Source organism: Plutella xylostella, chromosome 27, assembly GCF_932276165.1.
Source record: "Plutella xylostella chromosome 27, ilPluXylo3.1, whole genome shotgun sequence".
Lineage (NCBI taxonomy): Eukaryota > Metazoa > Arthropoda > Insecta > Lepidoptera > Plutellidae > Plutella > Plutella xylostella.
The window spans coordinates 4,067,904-4,086,681 of record NC_064007.1 but is presented as its reverse complement, the minus strand read 5'-3'; the positions used below and the strand labels follow the sequence as shown (position 1 = coordinate 4,086,681).

Here is an 18,778-nt window from a genome sequence, read left to right as displayed (position 1 = left end):
CAATCATTTCAAAATTAAAAAGTTAACAAATTTGTCTATGGAATCACAGAACGGAATCTTGTAAAAAGATTAGGCCATTTCATAAAACAAATGTATAGTAACTCGCAGGAAACATCTTCGGGACAGTTGTATTTATTTCAGCTTTGCATTTCATGTTAAATTGAATCGTGAACCGCATTGTAGGTGCATTGAAAAGGATTCATCTTCAACTGAAGCGGAAGGTTAGCAGTCTCCTTTCTGCAATAGAAAAGATTTGGGAAGACGTAAGGTAAACATCGATTTTGATAATTTCTCCTAAAATGGAATCAGATGATGAATGTACAAATCTAGAGCATCCTAGTATTGTGTGGTTGTATTTCAAGTGTTTATGATGTATTTTTAGTGCGTCCTCGTACGAAATGAAAGTTTGACTTTTGCCACATATTCTTTTGAATGGCAGCTGACGGACGTCTGGTCTAGCTTCAAGAGTACATAATAATCGACACAAACATCTTATTTAGGTTTGTATACCATTAAATTCGATGATTATCCAAGTTAATTTCAAAATTCGTAGTGTTTGGTGATAAGAAAGGCTTGACTTGTTTTTTGTACTGTAAAATGTCAAATTGTGAACTTGTCAAAGTAGGGTTGAGTCATTTGTTAGGGCCTTTATCACCACAAGTTATTGTTAAGTTCTTTATGTTCTGTTTACGCGATATAGATGTTAACATATAGAAATCTAGATCACAAACAGAACATTTATTTTGTAGGCTTTTCCCATAGCTGGTTAATTATGTATTTCATTGATGAAGCAAGTTTTCTTATTGTTCTCCCAAGCTATTGTATTTTTTACCGTATCAATTGTGCTAATCGATGGAAAGGATATTTAGTAAAAGGTTCATATTTTGAGAAATTTCACTCATTAACATTTTAAAACCATAGAACAAATTTTATGACCTACTATTCAAGCAAGTTTATCCACTAGTTGTTGTTAACTGCTTCATTAATAAAACTGTAATCATTCTTTTAATTTATGAGTTTTAATTGAGACATTAATACATAATGGAATGTGTACAAACAAAATTACAGTAATTTATAAAAGAGATTATGAGTTTCATCAAATATTTTAGTTGTTAATTTGCTTTCACATACCTTTCTCTTTAAGTTCCCATAAATTATCTATAGTGTATAACCATTTTACTACTGTTCTGTGATAAAACACAATAACTATTAAAATAACTGACTAATCTAGTATACAAGGTGAAATTATATGAGAGAACTTGCCGCTGTCAGGTCAATGTCCACAACATACCAAGCTTTTTCATCATGGGACCAACTCTAAAAATGTGAAAAATCTGCCAGTAATTCCTTTAAATTTACTTGGAGAAAATGAGAATAATACTTAATAATTTAATTGGAGAAAACATACACAAAGGATATAAATGCCTGTCCGCCACAGATATTACAACCTATCTAACAAGCTCTTGACCAAACAACATAATCTAGAAACATTACTATCACTGTGTTTAGTAAGTAGATATATTTACCTGATATCATTATTAATACAACAAACATCCCCGGTTAGATGTAAGCCTCTCTATAAGGAGGATCACCACGGGAACTAGATATTATAAGTACAATATTTCTAAGAATCTCTGAAGAACAGATGATGGCATGGTGAATATAGAACCAACAACTGTTTGATTTGGCATCAACAGACAATGAACAGGCAAGTGCGGGATGCCTTCTGGCCCATAGGATCAACCACCTATTTGTTAATAGTGGCTGAATGGATGTAGACTTGTAGAGGCCTTTATCAAACAGTATGCTATTGTAATGATTCTATTTTATTAACTTTTTACATAATACCTAGTGGAAACATTTCTATTAAATAAGTACACTATTAAGATCGAAAATTGTATTTGCTGGCATAGTTTTGTAAACATGCACAAAGTGCAATAAAAAATAATATTAATATCATTTTAATACCATAAGCTTCACAGAAATCTGAAGACATGCATACCTACATATTATTATGTGCTCAATACGTCACATCATAGTGATACTTATCATATTAATTTAAATGTATCAGTTTCTATATTTTATCACTTTGACATGCTGCTGATAACAGTTTGTTTTTATTTTTCTTATGTGTAACTTGTACTGTGTAACTTTATTTACTTATCTTTGTGCCTATGTTACTGACCACATTTTGACAGATAAGACGTACCTGGATAGGGTTGATTATCCAGCCTGGGAAATGCTTAGTTATAGTAGAGTCAGCAGCAAAAAATATTTACTTTATCCAAGACAAAAACTAGATACAAATGTTTAGTGCTCAGCCTGATTTAAACATTTTAAAGTAGTACTGTTAAAGTATTCAAAAAATATGTTATAACTGGCAAGAAGCAAGAGGCAAGAAGTAGTACTGTTAAAGTATTCAAAAATATGTTATAACTTTTTACCATATAGGTATGTATATTATGTTTTTAAGTTGTATTAGCTTGTGTCCTTAAAAAGTCGCCCATGGGTTGTTTGTTGACATTTATTTAGTACATATAAGTACCTTTATTTTTAGTACATATCGGAAATTCAACTATCTGCACTCAACAATAAGGAAAAATACAAGAATATATTTTATATGTATTATACATACTGAAAGCTGTTAACTGCAATATGATCATGCGGAAATCTTACTTGTTTTTTTATTCATATTGAATGCAACAAACTTGGCCTTTAAAATTTTACTTTTATAAAATTTGTAGGTATTAGTTACTTTTCAAATATTGTATATTGAGTATTGGTCTTAAAATTTTACACCTTTATCTTATACTAGTCTTAGACTAGCTCAATAGAGATAGGTTGAGACTGTGAGCTTTCCAGCCAAGTCTTAATATTTGTTACTAGTACTGTACCTAACAGTTATCTAACTAAATCTATGTAAATACCGTCTGTTACAAGTACACACCTTTCGAACTTGCATAACTTCAATTGATGTCTAAATCAAGTAACAGGTATTCAGTATGTACCATACAATAAAGTGTATTTTTGAGTCCATAAAATGTATGATGAAGATTTTATCATCACAAAAATATTTGGCCTAGTGACCTTTGACATTGGCAAATGCAGGTACTCTGTAGTTTCTGTACCAGTTGTTATTGTTAACATTCACAATAATAGGGACACTCTAACTCATGGCCATTTGTCTTTCTGCATATACATTATTAGTTTTGAGCCGTGTATCTAGTTTCAAAGGGTATCCCTTAAGGAATTTTGGGATAAAAAGTAGCCTATAGCACCCATGGATTTTGGAGCTTATTATAGGGTTGAAGCATTTTTGTTATCGCTCTAGTTTTGGAGCTTCTTCAATACATTCAATTTTTTTCTCTAGCACTAAGTAACTGCTCCAAATAATTGCTTACCAATTAATAAAACATCCCTCTTCGTTTTTATTCTTTAAAAAATACTTGTATTCTTATTTTAATGTTGTCTTTCTACACTGTTCCAGGCAGTGCAAGCTTATCCTGTGTAAGCTCACACTTGATATCTACTCGCTGGGAGCTCAGGTGTTGTCTGCAGCCGGGGCTAGGATGTCAGTGCTGAATCAGAGTGGAGAAGAGCAGGTAATTCTACAAACAATAATATCCTCCTGACCGAATTTCGACCACGGCGACTAATATCATTGACAGATAGATCAACGGATCTTTTAAAAACGGTGGCAACTAGCTCAGTGGGGTAAGCGCCCGGTTCTCACGCTCATCAACCATGGTCCAAGTTTAGGAAGGGAGTTTAGACCGTGGCCGTGGGGATATGCACAAAGGTTCCATTCGAGAGAGCCAGACGCAGACTCTTACATCCCCACAAAGTATAAAATAGATCAGCGATGCGCGCGGGAGTAGATTATAGTGCCCAAGTGTGTGCGCAGTACACAGGAGCACTCTCTGTTCCATCACTCTCATAACCCAATGTGACGGATGACGTACTGTATTCATTCTTATTTGGCGAAAAAGGTAAACAATCTTGTGTGTCTTTTTAATTAAAATACTATTAAATAAATAAATTACGGCCTAAATAAATGGTTTAATTACGAAATCAATCACTTTTGCTTGTAAGTATTTCATTTGTCATTATGTTTTATTTTATAACTTAGTTTTTAAATTAATTAAAATAAAGAAACACTCCAAGATTGAAGACAAGTAAGAAAAAATACATTATACACAAGCTACAAGTCAATAGTAAACAGCTGTTTGCCTTTAACGACTTTCTAATAAATAGGCGTGAAATGTTTGATTTCATACGCATAATTTTGCATTTTAATAAATCTGTTGTTTGTTTGTTTTTATCATTTGTACCTACTCACGTTTATATTCGTTTCATGATAATTTAATTTTAGTATGCAGTTCCTCCCATCTGATATAAACACCAAGTACACCAAAGCACAGGTTGTCCCTTCCGCATCTGGGTGCCATTATATTGACGAAACTACAGGCATAGCGACATCTAGCGGGCGGCGCTACAAGTTCTCCGTGCCCGCTATAGTTACAGTGCCATCTAGCGGGTGGCATTGGAACCTTCCCTACCCTGATGATGTAGAGCGTTGCTTGTTGCAGGTGGAATGTCCATTGTGCATGGAGCCGCTGGAGGTGGACGACCTTCACTTCTACCCGTGCACATGTGGCTACCAAGTATGTATTATTATTCATTTCTATTATTACTATTATATCCTATTCCACGGGGAAAGACATCTGACACAACCCTCATTACATTCGAATAAGGTTTGGTTTTGTTTGTATCAGATGTCTTTCTCCGTAGAATGGGATATTGTACTACTCGTGTGTATTAACTGTGTAGCTGGCTGAAACCAGAGGTCATATTAACTAGCTTTGGCGTACCCGGCGTGACCCCTGGCTCTTGCTGGCCAGATGCACAGTTAATTCGCACAAGTAGTACAGTGTGCTGCAAAGAAACCTGGCCCTCTCAGTGGCAATGTCAAGAAGGATCTGGTTTCTGTGTAGGCCACTGTACTATAACGTTGACATTAAGAAACTGGTCAAATAGATAAAGTCAGTCTGTGAGCTTTCAGATATGGACAACCAGGTACCTACACCACTTTTATTCCTTATTTATTATTATGGTCGGCCGCGTTACACCAATACAAACATGTATAATATTACAACTTTCCATCTCTTATCTATTACAAAATACGATTCAAGGTCACCTGATAAGTAAATTTCTTCATATCTATCTCCTAAATAGCAATCTTATTATTTCCTACTATATAGCTATTATTCCTCTTGATTAGTAGTTGTGGTAAGAAGTAGTCATAAAAATAGTTCATTGTATTTGTTTCGTTCTTTTGTTTTATTATTACAAATCAGCTGTGTAAGAAGTCTTTGATCCTGTTACTATTTTTAGCACAAACCCTTAAGACAAAGTTTACTTTTGTGTTTCTTAGGTGATGAGTCATAGCTTCAATGATTATGAATTTATGATACGTGACAATACATATAAATATAACATAGGGTGCTTTGTCAATGAATTATGATCCATTTTATTAAAAAGAATAACAATTTTGCCTTAGACAAATATACTTTTTTTTACTATAGTTCTCCATTGATCTAAGGATTCCCGATAAAAAATAATTATTTATTGCACATATTTAAAAATAAGTGTACAAAGGGTGGACTTAATGCTACAAGCATTTTATTAATCCTAGTAGTCTGTATATAGAACTAGTGTAGATAAGGTCTAAACTACTATACTATAGTTCTGATGTAAAATTTAAAATTAATTATTGGTGTACGAATGAAGAGTATCTATCTATCTATCTGCTATACCTATAGTTCACAGATCCTATGTGCCAATTTGCCCGCAGAATCTAGAATAAATTAACCTTGATTACATTGTACACATTGTCGGAATATTAATCAACTATTTATTATAATGGAATCAGTGTCGGCATGTGTGGATTTTATGTCGTCATTGATCGCGTCATCTTTTGAAGACGGTATTTATTTAGTTACCGTTTGTTGAACTGTTGGTACCTTTATAAACTACACTTTTTGTTTTTATTAACTGTACCTACTTAAAATATTTTTCTTTTTTTTACCACTTCAGTACTTAAATGCTTTAAAGGAATGAAATAAATGAATAAAAAAAACTACCTTAATAATTTGATTCAACTTAAAATCAATCTCTAGTGTTTCTTAGGAAACTGACTATCAATATACCTCGCATAACACTATCACGATTTACTATTATGTACGTCAACTGATGGCATTTCATGTACGTATAGTGACGTCCTCTCGTTACAGTGAAAATTAATGAGTACCTACTGTTAAGTTGAATAGTTACGATGCACGATTATACCGTAGGTAATATTAGAGATGGATTTTCCTACTTTACAATGTAGGTAAAATAAAATACTACCAACATTGTAAAGTAGTAAGATTGCTATTTAGGGGTTAGAATGATACGCAGCCTCACTGCGAAAGAAGTTAAAGAAAAAAAGTTTCATCCAGAAAAAAATTTGGGTGACTGAATTTTTTATTTATTTAACTTAACAAAATAATATAAAATTATACCAGCAACAGCGGGCGTTAGAAGGGTAACGGGTCGAAATAGGAATGCGCTATAAGATAAATCTTATTTATGTTATAAATAATTGTTTAATTTAAAAAAATATAAGGATCTAAAGCTTCACCCATGGTCAGGTTAGGTAAAACCTTATTGTATTGTATTCGTATATTTGTGCGTTGAATAGGAATGCGACCAAAAGCAAGACGCTAATCAGTGTCCTTAAAATAATAAGAGCATACGTCCGATTACTGTTTAACTTTGGCCCTTCATTTTACATTTAATTACCATCTTTATTAGGATTTTTGGTAGCGTATACTCTAACTAAACCGTTGACTTCCTTAAATTTTTTGTAGCGTGTTTTAAACCGTTGTCTTGTTTGACAGATATGTCGGTTCTGCTGGAACCGCATCCGCGAGGGGGAGAACGGGCTGTGCCCCGCGTGCCGCAAGGCGTACCCCGAGGACCCGGCCGACTTCACGCCGCTCAGCCAGGAGCAGGTATGTATACTGTAATAGCTTCAAAACAGGCTACCACCACACCGGTGCCGTGCAAAAACGTTCAGCGCTAACAGACAACTGTAGGGGAAGCAAAGAAAGGAAAAGTATCTTTTTTAAATTTTATTTTATTTAGGACACAACAGTATTTAATACATTAATAATCATCATTTAAACATCATCAGACGGGCTGAACATACGCCTCTTCCTTGATTTGTAACACTGTATTTAATCCCTTAATCATCCTGTACCTCTATCCCTCGTATCATTCGTCAACCCCTATAGTAGTTCCATAGTGCCCAGCCCAACACCACTACCACTTTCAAATAAGAAACGTCACATCCAGAAGGAAACATAACCAAATTTCCTCCACCTCTAACCCCATCTCCTTCCCCAGGTTGCCGCCATAAAGACGGAGAAGAAGGCGCGCGAGCAGAAGCGGCGCAACAAGACGCTGGAGTCGCGGCGCGCGCTGGCCAACGTGCGCGTCGTGCAGAACAACCTCGTGTTCGTGGTGGGGCTGCCCGTGCGCCTCGCCGACCCCGAGGTGAGTGGAGAGACTAGTGGAGTGTGTAGAGCCCAGTGGAGTGAGGGGTGGGGCTTTCCGTGCGCCTCGCCGACCCCGAGGTGAGTCTAGAGACTAGTGGAGTGTGTAGAGCCTAGTGGGAGTGAGGGCAGAACAACTGAGTAGGAATGAGGGGTGGGGCTGCCCGTGCGCCTCGCCGACCCCGAGGTGAGTGGAGAGCCTGATGGAGTGTGTAGAGCCTAGTGGAGTGTGTAGAGCCCAGTTGGCAGAACAACCTCTTGTTCGTGGTGGAGCTGCCCGTGCGCCTCGCCGACCCCGAGGTGAGAGCCTGACGGAGGGTAGAGCCTACTGTAGAGCCCGGTGGGAGTGAGAGTAGTACTACCGAGTGGGGGTGAGGGGTGGGGCTGCCCGTGCGCCTCGCCGACCCCGCGGTGAGTGTAGAGCCCGATGGAGAGTGTGTAGAGCCTAGTGGGAGGGAGGGCAGAACAACCTCGTGTTCGTGGTGGGCCCGATGGAGAGCCTAGTGTGACTGTGTAGAGTCCGGCGTGACTGTAGAGCTTAGTGTGACTGACGTAGAGCCGTAACTTTCACCTGGCTTATCTTTTCGCGATAGTTTTCACTGTGGTAGAAGTCGAAGTCAAATATTTTTTGTTCAGTATGAAGTTTTTGTGGTTTCCTGACATGTGACTTATGAATATTTTTCCTTTCAGATTCTAAAACGTCAGGAGTATTTTGGCAAATATGGCAAAATTCACAAAGTAGTCATAAACCAAAGTACGACGTATGCAGGCTCACAGGTAACTTGTTTCTTCTTTCTCTTCATCACCCATTATTACAGTATCACATCTTTAGTCTCGAACCTAGATTATTGGCCATTCTACACATTATAGCCATATTATCCAGTCTAAGTTATTGTTCTTATAGCATTAAGTGCCTTTTAAATAAGCTAAAATTGGAAATAACTCATTTAAGACACATTTATTTTGTATAATTTCGGAATTCCGTTAAATAACTGCCAAAAGCACCTGGCAAATTCCAATCATCTATCTATTCTATTCTGAGAGGGGGCGAAGCTCCTGTACGTGGCACTCTCGAGTGGAACCTTTGTACATATCCCCTTTATTTCAGCTAAGCCAGCCTAGCTCCCGAATAAACTGGAGCAGCAAGCCTCTATGTTGCTATTGCTAAGATTCCATGAAGATCCAAGCATTTTCTGTATTATCCAAGCATTTTCTTTATTATTTTTGTACCCGTATGCTTATAAATTTTCCTTCTCCCCTAGGGTCCGTCAGCGTCAGCGTACGTGACGTACGTCTCCTCTGCGGACGCTTTACGAGCGATCCAGGGCGTCAACAACGTGGCGCTGGACGGACGCGTGCTGAAGGGCTCGCTGGGGACCACCAAGTACTGCGCCCACTTCATGAAGAACCAGCCCTGCCCGAAGCCCGACTGCATGTACCTGCACGACCTCGGTGAGGGGATATGGGCGTTTTAGGACGAGTGTAGCAGAGATATGGGTGTTTTAGGAGGAATGTAGGAGAAATATGGGTGTTTTAAGACACATGAAAACGAAATATGGGTGTTTTAATACGAATGTAGCAGAAATATGGGTGATTTAGGCCCGCTGCACGGGTCCGTTACCGACGTAGATAAACTCGTTTAATGCGCGACCCTATCATAGCCTCGTATTTATGGCGAATCACGATGTTGTAGTTATATCTTGCTCCGTATTTATGCCGAATCGCAATATTGTAGCGACATCTTGGTCCGTATGTATGTCGAATCGCGATACAGTAGCTTCATCTCGGTCGTGAACGGGCGCTCTGTGCGGCGCCGGGGGCGACGTGGCGCTGGGCGGGCGCGTGCTGAAGGGCTCGCTGGGGACCACCAAGTACTGCGCCCACTTCATGAAGAACCAGCCCTGCCCGAAGCCCGACTGCATGTACCTGCACGACCTCGGTGAGCGGATGAGGGCGTTTTAGAGTAGCTATACAGTCTACTAGTAACTAGTAAGGCTAAGTAGCTAAGAAGTGAGGGCAGGATGGCGTGGCGCACCGATATATTTATCGATATAGATAAATCGTTTAATGCGCGACCCTATGATATCAAACAAGGGCTGAGTTGGTTAGAAACCTATGTAGTTTCTGAGGACAGGACCGCGTGACGCCCTCGGTTTTACTCATTGATTGTTTTACGCTTTCACTGATGGACCCAATGCCACCCTCACATACCTTGTATAGGCAGTATCGGTATCGACTATCTTTATCGACAAATAAAGTCCTACCTCAATCTCTCGACGACTATACGCCACAACAAGGCTTTCGTCTTTTAACGTCAAACTAAAATGTAACCTTCATTTCCCTCCGCAGGTGACCCCAAGGCGTCGTTCACGAAGGAAGAGATGCACGCCGGGCTGCACCAGGTGTACGAGCGCAAGCTGCACAGCCAGCTCGACGAGAAGACCAGGGACGGCACCAGTGAGTCGTTCATTCATTCATTCACTCGCTTGTTCATTCATTCACTCACTTATTTACTAAGTAGGGGTGTACGAGCGACACGCAAGAGAAGAGCAGTTACGGCACCAGTACCTAAGTCATGAGTTAATTCACTCAGTCGTTCGTTCATTCACTCGTTCACTAAGGAGGGGTGGGAGCGCAAGCTGCACAGCCAGCTCGACGAGAAGACCAGGGACGTCACCAGTGAGTCCTTCATTCAATCGTTCATTCACTCGTTCAGTAAGGAGGGGTGTGCAACTGTACGGGTGCAAGCTGCACAGCCAGCTCGACGAGAAGACCAGGGACGTCACCAGTGAGTCATGAGTTCATTCAATCATTTACTAAGCAGGACCTCGAGTTTTTTCACCGTTCGAGAAGCGGTGTAGTATTATAGTTGTTTAGAATGACAACCTGACTAACCACCTTTCGGCTTACTTACTTTTGAAGTGGACAGTGATAACGGATAATATTATTCAACTGAGGTAGCTTCCTTGTCCATTTTTCTTATACTCATAGTATAACCAATTTCAACGATTGACTGAGATTCTACAACCGATGTAAATTTATCACTGATATAGTATTGCAATGTATTAATTATGTGTTTTTTTATTTTTACAGGTAACTCTAGTACGAATGGAGAAAAGGGCAGTGCCAATAATAATAATAATGTTAAGGATGGTGAGTTCCCATAATTATTTAAAATTTATATTGTTCATCATCATTATCAGCCTTCTATTCTTCTATATTAATAATTTTTGCAATAGATAAATCCAAATAAAAGTATGTAATTAATTTGTGTATATATCTTTGTTTCAGGAACCCAATCGAACTTCATACCTACGACAGTGGTCACATCATCACATATTAATGTAGTTAGTTCATCTAGGTGAGTGCAAAACTACCACTATTTATCTAAAACTAAAATTTACCTAGAAAAACCCAAATGCAATGCAATGCAATGAACTTTAATTTAGTCCGATACTAATAAAACTATGAGTAACAGATTTTCATTAATTTATAACTAGGTCTTCTTGTTAACTTATGGATAGATTTGTTAAACGTCGCTTTGCTCGTCGCCGTCTGCTTAAATAAATACATTCACACAGACATATTAAACTTCTTTATTTGAAAAAAGTATAAATTTCTGCACTCCTTAAATCATCTGTAACTCTAACCTCTACCACATTCCAGATCGAAAAAGGACAGTATGAACGGCGGCAGTGGGAGTAGCAGTGCCAGTTCCAACGGCAGTTCTAACGGCAGTAGCAATAGCAACGGCAACAGCAGCGGCAGCAGCAACGGCAGCGGCAGCAGCAACGGCAGCGGCAGCAGCAGCAGCTCCAGCAGTGGAAGTGGCAAGGACGCGTGGCCGAGCCTCTGCAGCTCACCCCCCGCGGCGGATACGCCTGTACAGAGCAGCCCCAAGAATATACCTACAGGTAGATGGGTTGAGGAATTCCATTTTATTTGTTTGCACCTAAAACTATTGAAAACAACAAAAATATACTTACTTAGAAATAATAAAAAACACAAAGGCATTTATCATATAGCAATCTCTAACCTCTAACAGACAGCTTTTAGATAGAAGAGAGAGTTTAGAAATGGTCTAAAGGTCATGATGTATTTAATGATTTTGTGTTGTTTTGTTATTCACAGCGGCCACTTTTAATATGTGCAGCTATTTGGGCCAATTGGTAGCGCTATAATAGAACCAAATTTAAGTCCTACACATGTTATATTTATTTTATACTCTGTAAAGGCATAAGTGCCTGCACCGGATGGAACAAGGGAACTTTTGCATAACCTGATACGTATTATGAACACAATACTGTTATCAGACTACTTCAACCTAAATATACATGCTATAAGTCTAGTATGTAGATTCAACCCTCAATCCAAGAAAGTATCACTTGATACTAATTATAAACATTCCCTATTCCAGCTTCCTCCCTCGAGCCCGGCACGCCAGAATCCCGCAGCCCCCCGGAGCAGTCCCCCGTGCCGCCGCCGCCCAAGCACAACGAGAGCAAACGCAGCAAAGACAAGAAGAGCAAACACTCCCACAAACAGACCCCCCCGCGCGCCGCCCCCACACCCGCCCCCGCGCCCCCCACACACAGCTCCGTCTTCGAAACAGAAACGCAACAAAACTACCTAACCAACGAACTCGACGAACTAGAATCAGACCGCCACAGCCTTCTAGAAAACCACGATTTGTTAGACAACAGCGATTCACACAGCCTGTTAGAAGACGACACGCATAACCTCCTAAACGACGCCAACAACGAAGCCCTAATCATGCAGAGGCACAGAGAAATGATGGCCGGATTAGTCGACAACACCCACTATAAACAGCCAATGGTTAACGGGTTCTTGTTAGATAGAGATTCAGTGTACCTAGCCAATGATAGGCAGATTAGTCAAATGGAGCAGAAAGAGATGCTGATGAGGGAGAGGAGAGAACAAATGCTGCGGGAGAGAGAGAGAGAGATGATGGCGCGGCAACATGCCATGATGGAGCAGAAGCACTACATGCCGGCCGCCAGTATAGCTCTCGACTCCGCTAGTGATTTATTAGGTGAGTTGTTTATAAACTATAGTTTAGTATTATTATAAATTAGTATCATCTCAAAATAGACCTACGTCTTGAACAGACTGACTTCGTACATGTGTAGTAAATATGTGTTGCTGAAAATATTGATCTTACTACAATCTGCTAGGTATAACAACTTTGACTGTAAAATAGAAAGTAACAAATTGACCTCAAATACTGTGTAAACATTGTTTAAACTTATTTTCGTTATACAGATAAATGTGTATTTACGATTTTATATAAATTATATACAAAATTACTATAACAGAATCATTTTCTCTTGTTGCAGGTGCTAATTATCATCCCAATCACAATATGCTTCCATTCGGTATGCGTGTAGACAATTCGTTAACCAACTCCTTATCCGCTAACTCAATGTCCTCAAATCCTTTAGCCGCTAACTCCATAAACCTCCCCTCAAACCCCCTATCCGGTAACAGTATGGGCTCAAACCACATGGCAGCGAATAATATGAACTCTTTAGGCGCTAGTGCGATGAATATGAACAATATGAACAGTATGGCGATGGGCGGAAGTGGCATGGCGCCGTTTTTGATGCACAATCAACAGTTGCTACAGAATCAACAACAGATGCATCAGAACGCGATGGCGAACGGCTTCGATGGACCTCACGGATCGGTGAGTTTATTATACTTATAAGTTAGGTTTTATACATTTAGTAACGGGTCGAATATCGTCTAAACCATTGGTACTCAACCTTTTTTATAAAAGGGCCACAAACACGTTCAAGTCATAGTGTCGCGGGCCGCAAGCAATTTTTTTTGAACTATTATAAAGCGATGTAAACTATCGAATAATAATAAAAAACACATGCATATACTACTATGTGTAAAAAGTATCGGGATTAGACCAATAAAACAAAAACAAAAAATGTGGGAGTGCGGCAAATTTTGAAGATAATAAAATAAATTTGTATGAATATCCAAAATTTTGAAGGTAATAAAATAAATTTGGATGAATATCCAAAATTTTGAAGGTAATAAAATAAATTTGGATGAATATCCAAATCTATTTTTTCACCTTCAAAACTTGCTCCTTCAGAAACGATACACATACGCCAACGAATTATCCAATCACCACAACATTTTTTTAAACGCTGTTTTCAGAGTTGTGTTTAATAGTCGCGGCGATTTTTCCTTACTGTCTTCTATCGATTGAAAACAGTGCCTCGAAGTAGTAATTCACGGCTCTAGCTTCTTTTTTAGAGCTAGAGCCGTGAGCTGCAGCCATATCTGGTTAATATGGTGGATGGTCGATGGTATTTTTTGAGTGTTTGCTCAAAAATTCATTGACAAAGATGATCCTTGTGCGAAAGGCGCGATATCGCAGTGCAAAATCTTTTCTCGATTTTTTTTTCCACAAATGCCTTCAGCCACAGGCCTTCTTCTTCGAATTTGCTGTACTAAATTCTACATAACCCGCAAATAAAATTATTTTTCTACCGTTTGACTTTATGGCAAGAATTCCGAGTGCACAACACCACGATAGTCATAGAAAACAGTCAACATGACTCTGACTAACAATCGATAGACGAAAAAAGAAAATTCGCCACGAGTACTAAACACAACTCTGGAAACAGCGTTTAAAAAAAAGTTGTGATGATTGGATAATAATTGTTAGTGATAAAATAAATTTGGATGAATACAATCATTTTTTGTTTTATGGATATAATCCCGATACTTTTTACACAGAATGTATATTCTCTATTATCTCTCATGGCACGCGGGCCACTGAGAAAGGCCAGGCGAGCCACATGCGGCCCGCGGGCCGCAGTTTGAGTATAGCTGGTCTAAACAATGTAGTCCATCCGGTTACATACAACGCAAAGGTAAACTTTCACGTTGACTCGATTTATTGATAATATTTGAGTTTTTTTTCTGCAAAAATTCCTGAATTGGAAGTGCCCTTGTTACTCAGCGATAATGTAGCATTATAACCGTGAGGTACAATCAGCTATAAGTAGCTACTACGCATTCACTTTTATACCCTGTCACACTTACCAACCGTTTTTCCAATCATTCAAAAAATCATAATTTGCTCAGTTCCTGAATTATTTGAAGTGTCCTATGTTACTCAGCGATAATGTAGCATTACGGTGAGGCACAGTCAGCTTTATAAGTAGCTACTATGTATTCTCATTCTTTTTTGTACCTTGTCAAACTTACCAACCGTTTATTCAATCATTCAAAAATTCTGAGTTTGCTTAGTTAGACAAGGTACCAAAATGTGTAGCTACTTAAGCTGACCGTACAATCCTTATTGTGCATATCACAGTCCTTATTGTGCTTATCCGTAACGTTCAAATATTACATATTACCCCTCAATTTTAACATAGATGTTGGAATTTACTTGCAGTCGGAAGGGCGCTACCTGGCGGAGAACATGGACAAGTTCTTCACGGACTTCCACAAGGCGCAGCAGATGCGGCAGCTGCGCGCGCGCCACCCCGCGCCCGAGCAGCACAAGAGGTGCAGTAACCTACCGATAGGAAGTTCACAGATGCAAAAAACAGCTGTTTCATACATTTCAGTATACTTTTGAACTGACGCTTACATATACATGCCTCACAAACATATACATCATACAGCAAAGTTTCATACTTCTAAACTCAGTACTTTCGAACAAACATCGGAATTATAAACTTTATAAATCACAAACAGTGGGATTTCGTACGTCGTAGTTCAGAAGCGGAGTCTTAAAGATAACAGCGGATAAACAATACGAAATCTGTACGTTATATCCCGTAGTGGACTATTGCTAGCTGATGATTAGGATATAAATAAGTTTCATGAGTATATTGGTTTAGGTTCTTCTACTGTAAAATGGTATCATGATTTGGAAGTTACTGGGGTCTTTGCCTATTAGAGTACGATTCAAAAAGCGTGTTTTGTATCATCGTTGGTTATAGCCTTATTTACGTTTGTTGGTTACGTTTATGCTCCCCATGTCTTGGCAGACAGATGAGGCCAAGGACAGAGTTTTGAGAGGAATTCTACAGTTTTCTATACAAAATTCAATTCAATATTCGTCTCGCCTCGCTGGTGGAAAACCACCTTTATGACGTTCTTTTGTAGTGGAGTCCAGGAGTGGGAGATTACTCGCTGATTATGATGTTGACGATGATTTTTTAAATATATAAATAATTAGTATACAAAGGGTGGACTTAATGCTAAAACCATTTTCTACCAGTCAACCCACATCGATGATGATGATGGTTGTTTAATATTATGTTTGTTGCGTTGCGTTGCAGGATGGGCGGCGGCGGGCGCGCGGCGGGCGACGCGGACGACGACCTCGACTTCGACCCGTTCAAGGAGACGCAGAAGGCGCTCGCCGAGATGATGGAGACCGAGATGATGCAGGGCAGCGTCAGTGGCGGGTACGTACATTACTACTTCTTCTTCTTCAACCTATAGCGGTCCACTGCTGGACATAGGCCTCTCCCAACGCACGCCACCGGATGTAATCTATAGATTTCCGCATTCAGTCTTTACCAGCTACATTTTGCAAGAGCCGGAGAGCGTCCTACCTAGTCGGGGTCTCTACTCCAAAACACATCTAACCCATCGGTTACCGGTTCTTCGACAAATGAGACCAACTCACTGCCACTAATATTGGTACTGTAAAAAAATCTTGCAACTATATTCCATTTCACGGGGAAAGTCATCTGATACAAACTAAAACTACCCTTATTCGAATGTAATAAGGGTTCTGTCAGATGTCTTTCCCCGTGAAACAAGGTATAAAGTCATTTTGTTGGCGCAATACACTCTACAATTATTTCTCTTTTTTGTTTTTGTTCTGTAATTGTATGATGATTGATGTCTTTTGAGAGCGAATAGGTACCTATTTGATGAGTCTGTGTCCAGTTGTTATATTAATCTGTAACATGTTGCATTCACAGAGACAGTATGGATCTCGTTCGTCGCTCGCGCCTGCCGCCGCCCGGGTTCAGCCACGTGGGCTTCCCGCGCCCGCACCAGCCGCCCGCAGGTACAAACTAAAGCACGGCCGATAAGCATAGCGAAAAACGATCATTGCCCTTTTTTATTTGTGTCTGTCTATGTCACAGTAATAGTGCCCTCACGCTCGCTCAGCAGGCGAGTGTGAGCTTATATGCAAAGATCAAAGTTCTATTTTCTCTGTGCTTGTCAACCGGCCTATAGGCCTTTTCTAACCCCTGGCTTATACCCCTGATTACAACTACCGAGTAAAGTGGTGTGACAGTATCCTCGGCCAATGATCGGTGAGAGAATGAACGAGTGCTCGGGCGAGGATACTGTCTCGCCACTCTACTCTGGCACTAGCTGTTCAGGTGCATCCAACTAGCTCCCGGTAAAGCTAGCTCTAATGAAGCCTCAATCAGTTAGCAACTTAAATATTCCAATAAATTATATTTTTAAATGTATCTCTTTTTCTTCAGGTCTAAACGGCAGCTCAATGACCGACTGGACGCAAATGGACCCCGCGATAATGTCCACCTCCGTCAACTTCGCCAAGAGCCAGAGCCAGAGCCACATGCCTCAGAACCACATGGCTAGCCAGAGCCACAGCCAGATGAACCACATGCCTCAGAACCACATGGCCAGCCAGGCCCATAGCCAGAGCCAGATGAATCACAATCAGAGCCAAATGAGCCAGCAGCAAGAGTTGTTCGCTCGCTTCAACCACCTCAGTGTTCAACAGTTGCACGCTAACAAAGTAAGTTCTTTATATAGACAAATACGTACTTAAGCATGAATTGTCTATGAAAACCTGTAAAATACTTGGAACAGAAATTATAGGTACTTGGCAAATCTAGTCTTGTTATTGGTAAATGAAGTATTTGTGCGTTGTTATCTTTGCTTTTATGTAAAAATTTGCATAGCGTCAATACCATACCATACTTGGAGAAAACGATCGTATATTACAATCATTTCAAGACTTTGCTTTATACTATGTAGTGATGTCTAACGTGGACTTATGTTGTGTTTCAGATGAGCGGCAACAACTCCGGCGCGGGCGGGCTGTGGGCGGGCGGACACAAGCAGCTGTGGGGCGGGCGGGTGCCGCTGCCGCCCGGCTTCGCGCCGCCCGCCCAGCCTCACCCTGCCGAGTGCATCGACGCCAAGTAACCGCCCACAACCAGCGGTAGCGCCCCCACGCGAAACATTATATTTTCTATTTCAAAAAAACACTATTGTTCCCTTCTTTCCCGTTGGTGATGTGATCGATAAATCTTTGTATTAAGAGAGGATATTTTAACGAGAGAAATATGATAACAAAGGATTTTGTAAAATAAATTAACATATTCGTTTTATTTATCTGATTTCGTTGTTTTTCTTTTTTTAACGGACGTTTTTTTGTCTGTCTCGTGTTTGTAACTAAAGATGAGATTATAACTCGATTATAATCTTTTTTTTTGGCAGAGAGATAGACAGGTAAAAATGTCCGTAGCTTTAACTTTAGGCGCCTTCGCTTGCCTTATTTTCTCGCGATGGCGTCGTTTAAAACTGTTCTATTCTACATTATATTGATAGCATATAAACGTTATATTTACATTATTAGCAAATCATATCCTTTTTTATATATTTTAAAACCAGATAATAAATATGCCATTTTATCTTGATTGCAATTTGTACCTTTTATGACTGAGACATTTATTGGAACAAAAATTAAAAGGCAAAAAAGGAATTTTATTTTTTCATTGATTACGAAACCTTTTGTGTAGGCTGGATGACTACCTCATTGGAGTTGATGTGTTCTTGTGCTACTAGGAGCTTAGATTGCGGTTAATCACCCACTTCTACAATAATAGATCAAGATTCAAGTAATAATTTACTTGTTACAAAATAATATTAGGTACCCCATACATATAACAATACAGTATGGAAATGGCGGAGTTTACATAATTTGAGAGTAGGAAGAAGTAGTGATGTTGACATTCAAATAGTGCGGGAGAGCACGAGTCTGTTTGCCATTAGTATTCTTTCTTTATCTGCCTTTTTACATGGTCAGATAAATCAGCCCTTAGAAAATTTCCCACTCCATACAGAGTACTTATACAACTAGTGTTAGATATGCACGTGTAGGTAACGTAAATTACAACCAG

The 18,778-nt window shown here is 39.5% G+C and overlaps 1 protein-coding gene across 2 annotated transcripts; it reads left to right on the top strand.

Moving 5' to 3' along the window:
* The first annotated feature begins 26 nt into the window (after positions 1-26).
* LOC105381190 lies at positions 27-17,995 on the top strand. Of its 2 annotated transcripts, XM_038110267.2 has the most exons (19): positions 27-268; positions 3,488-3,602; positions 4,590-4,664; positions 6,942-7,055; positions 7,450-7,599; positions 8,289-8,375; positions 8,861-8,962; positions 9,450-9,537; positions 9,948-10,055; positions 10,692-10,751; positions 10,890-10,959; positions 11,265-11,512; positions 12,016-12,651; positions 12,956-13,305; positions 15,043-15,155; positions 15,938-16,066; positions 16,592-16,680; positions 17,111-17,388; positions 17,664-17,995. In XM_038110267.2, exons 2-19 carry the CDS (start codon positions 3,570-3,572, stop codon positions 17,799-17,801), a joined length of 2,868 nt encoding a protein of 955 aa, XP_037966195.2. In that variant the 5' UTR covers positions 27-268; positions 3,488-3,569; the 3' UTR covers positions 17,802-17,995. The 2 variants fall into 2 exon arrangements, with proteins under 2 accessions (XP_037966195.2, XP_048486850.1); XM_048630893.1 differs by lacking the exon at positions 9,450-9,537 and having other exon boundaries at positions 28-268; positions 8,861-9,050.
* The last annotated feature ends 783 nt before the right edge of the window (positions 17,996-18,778 follow it).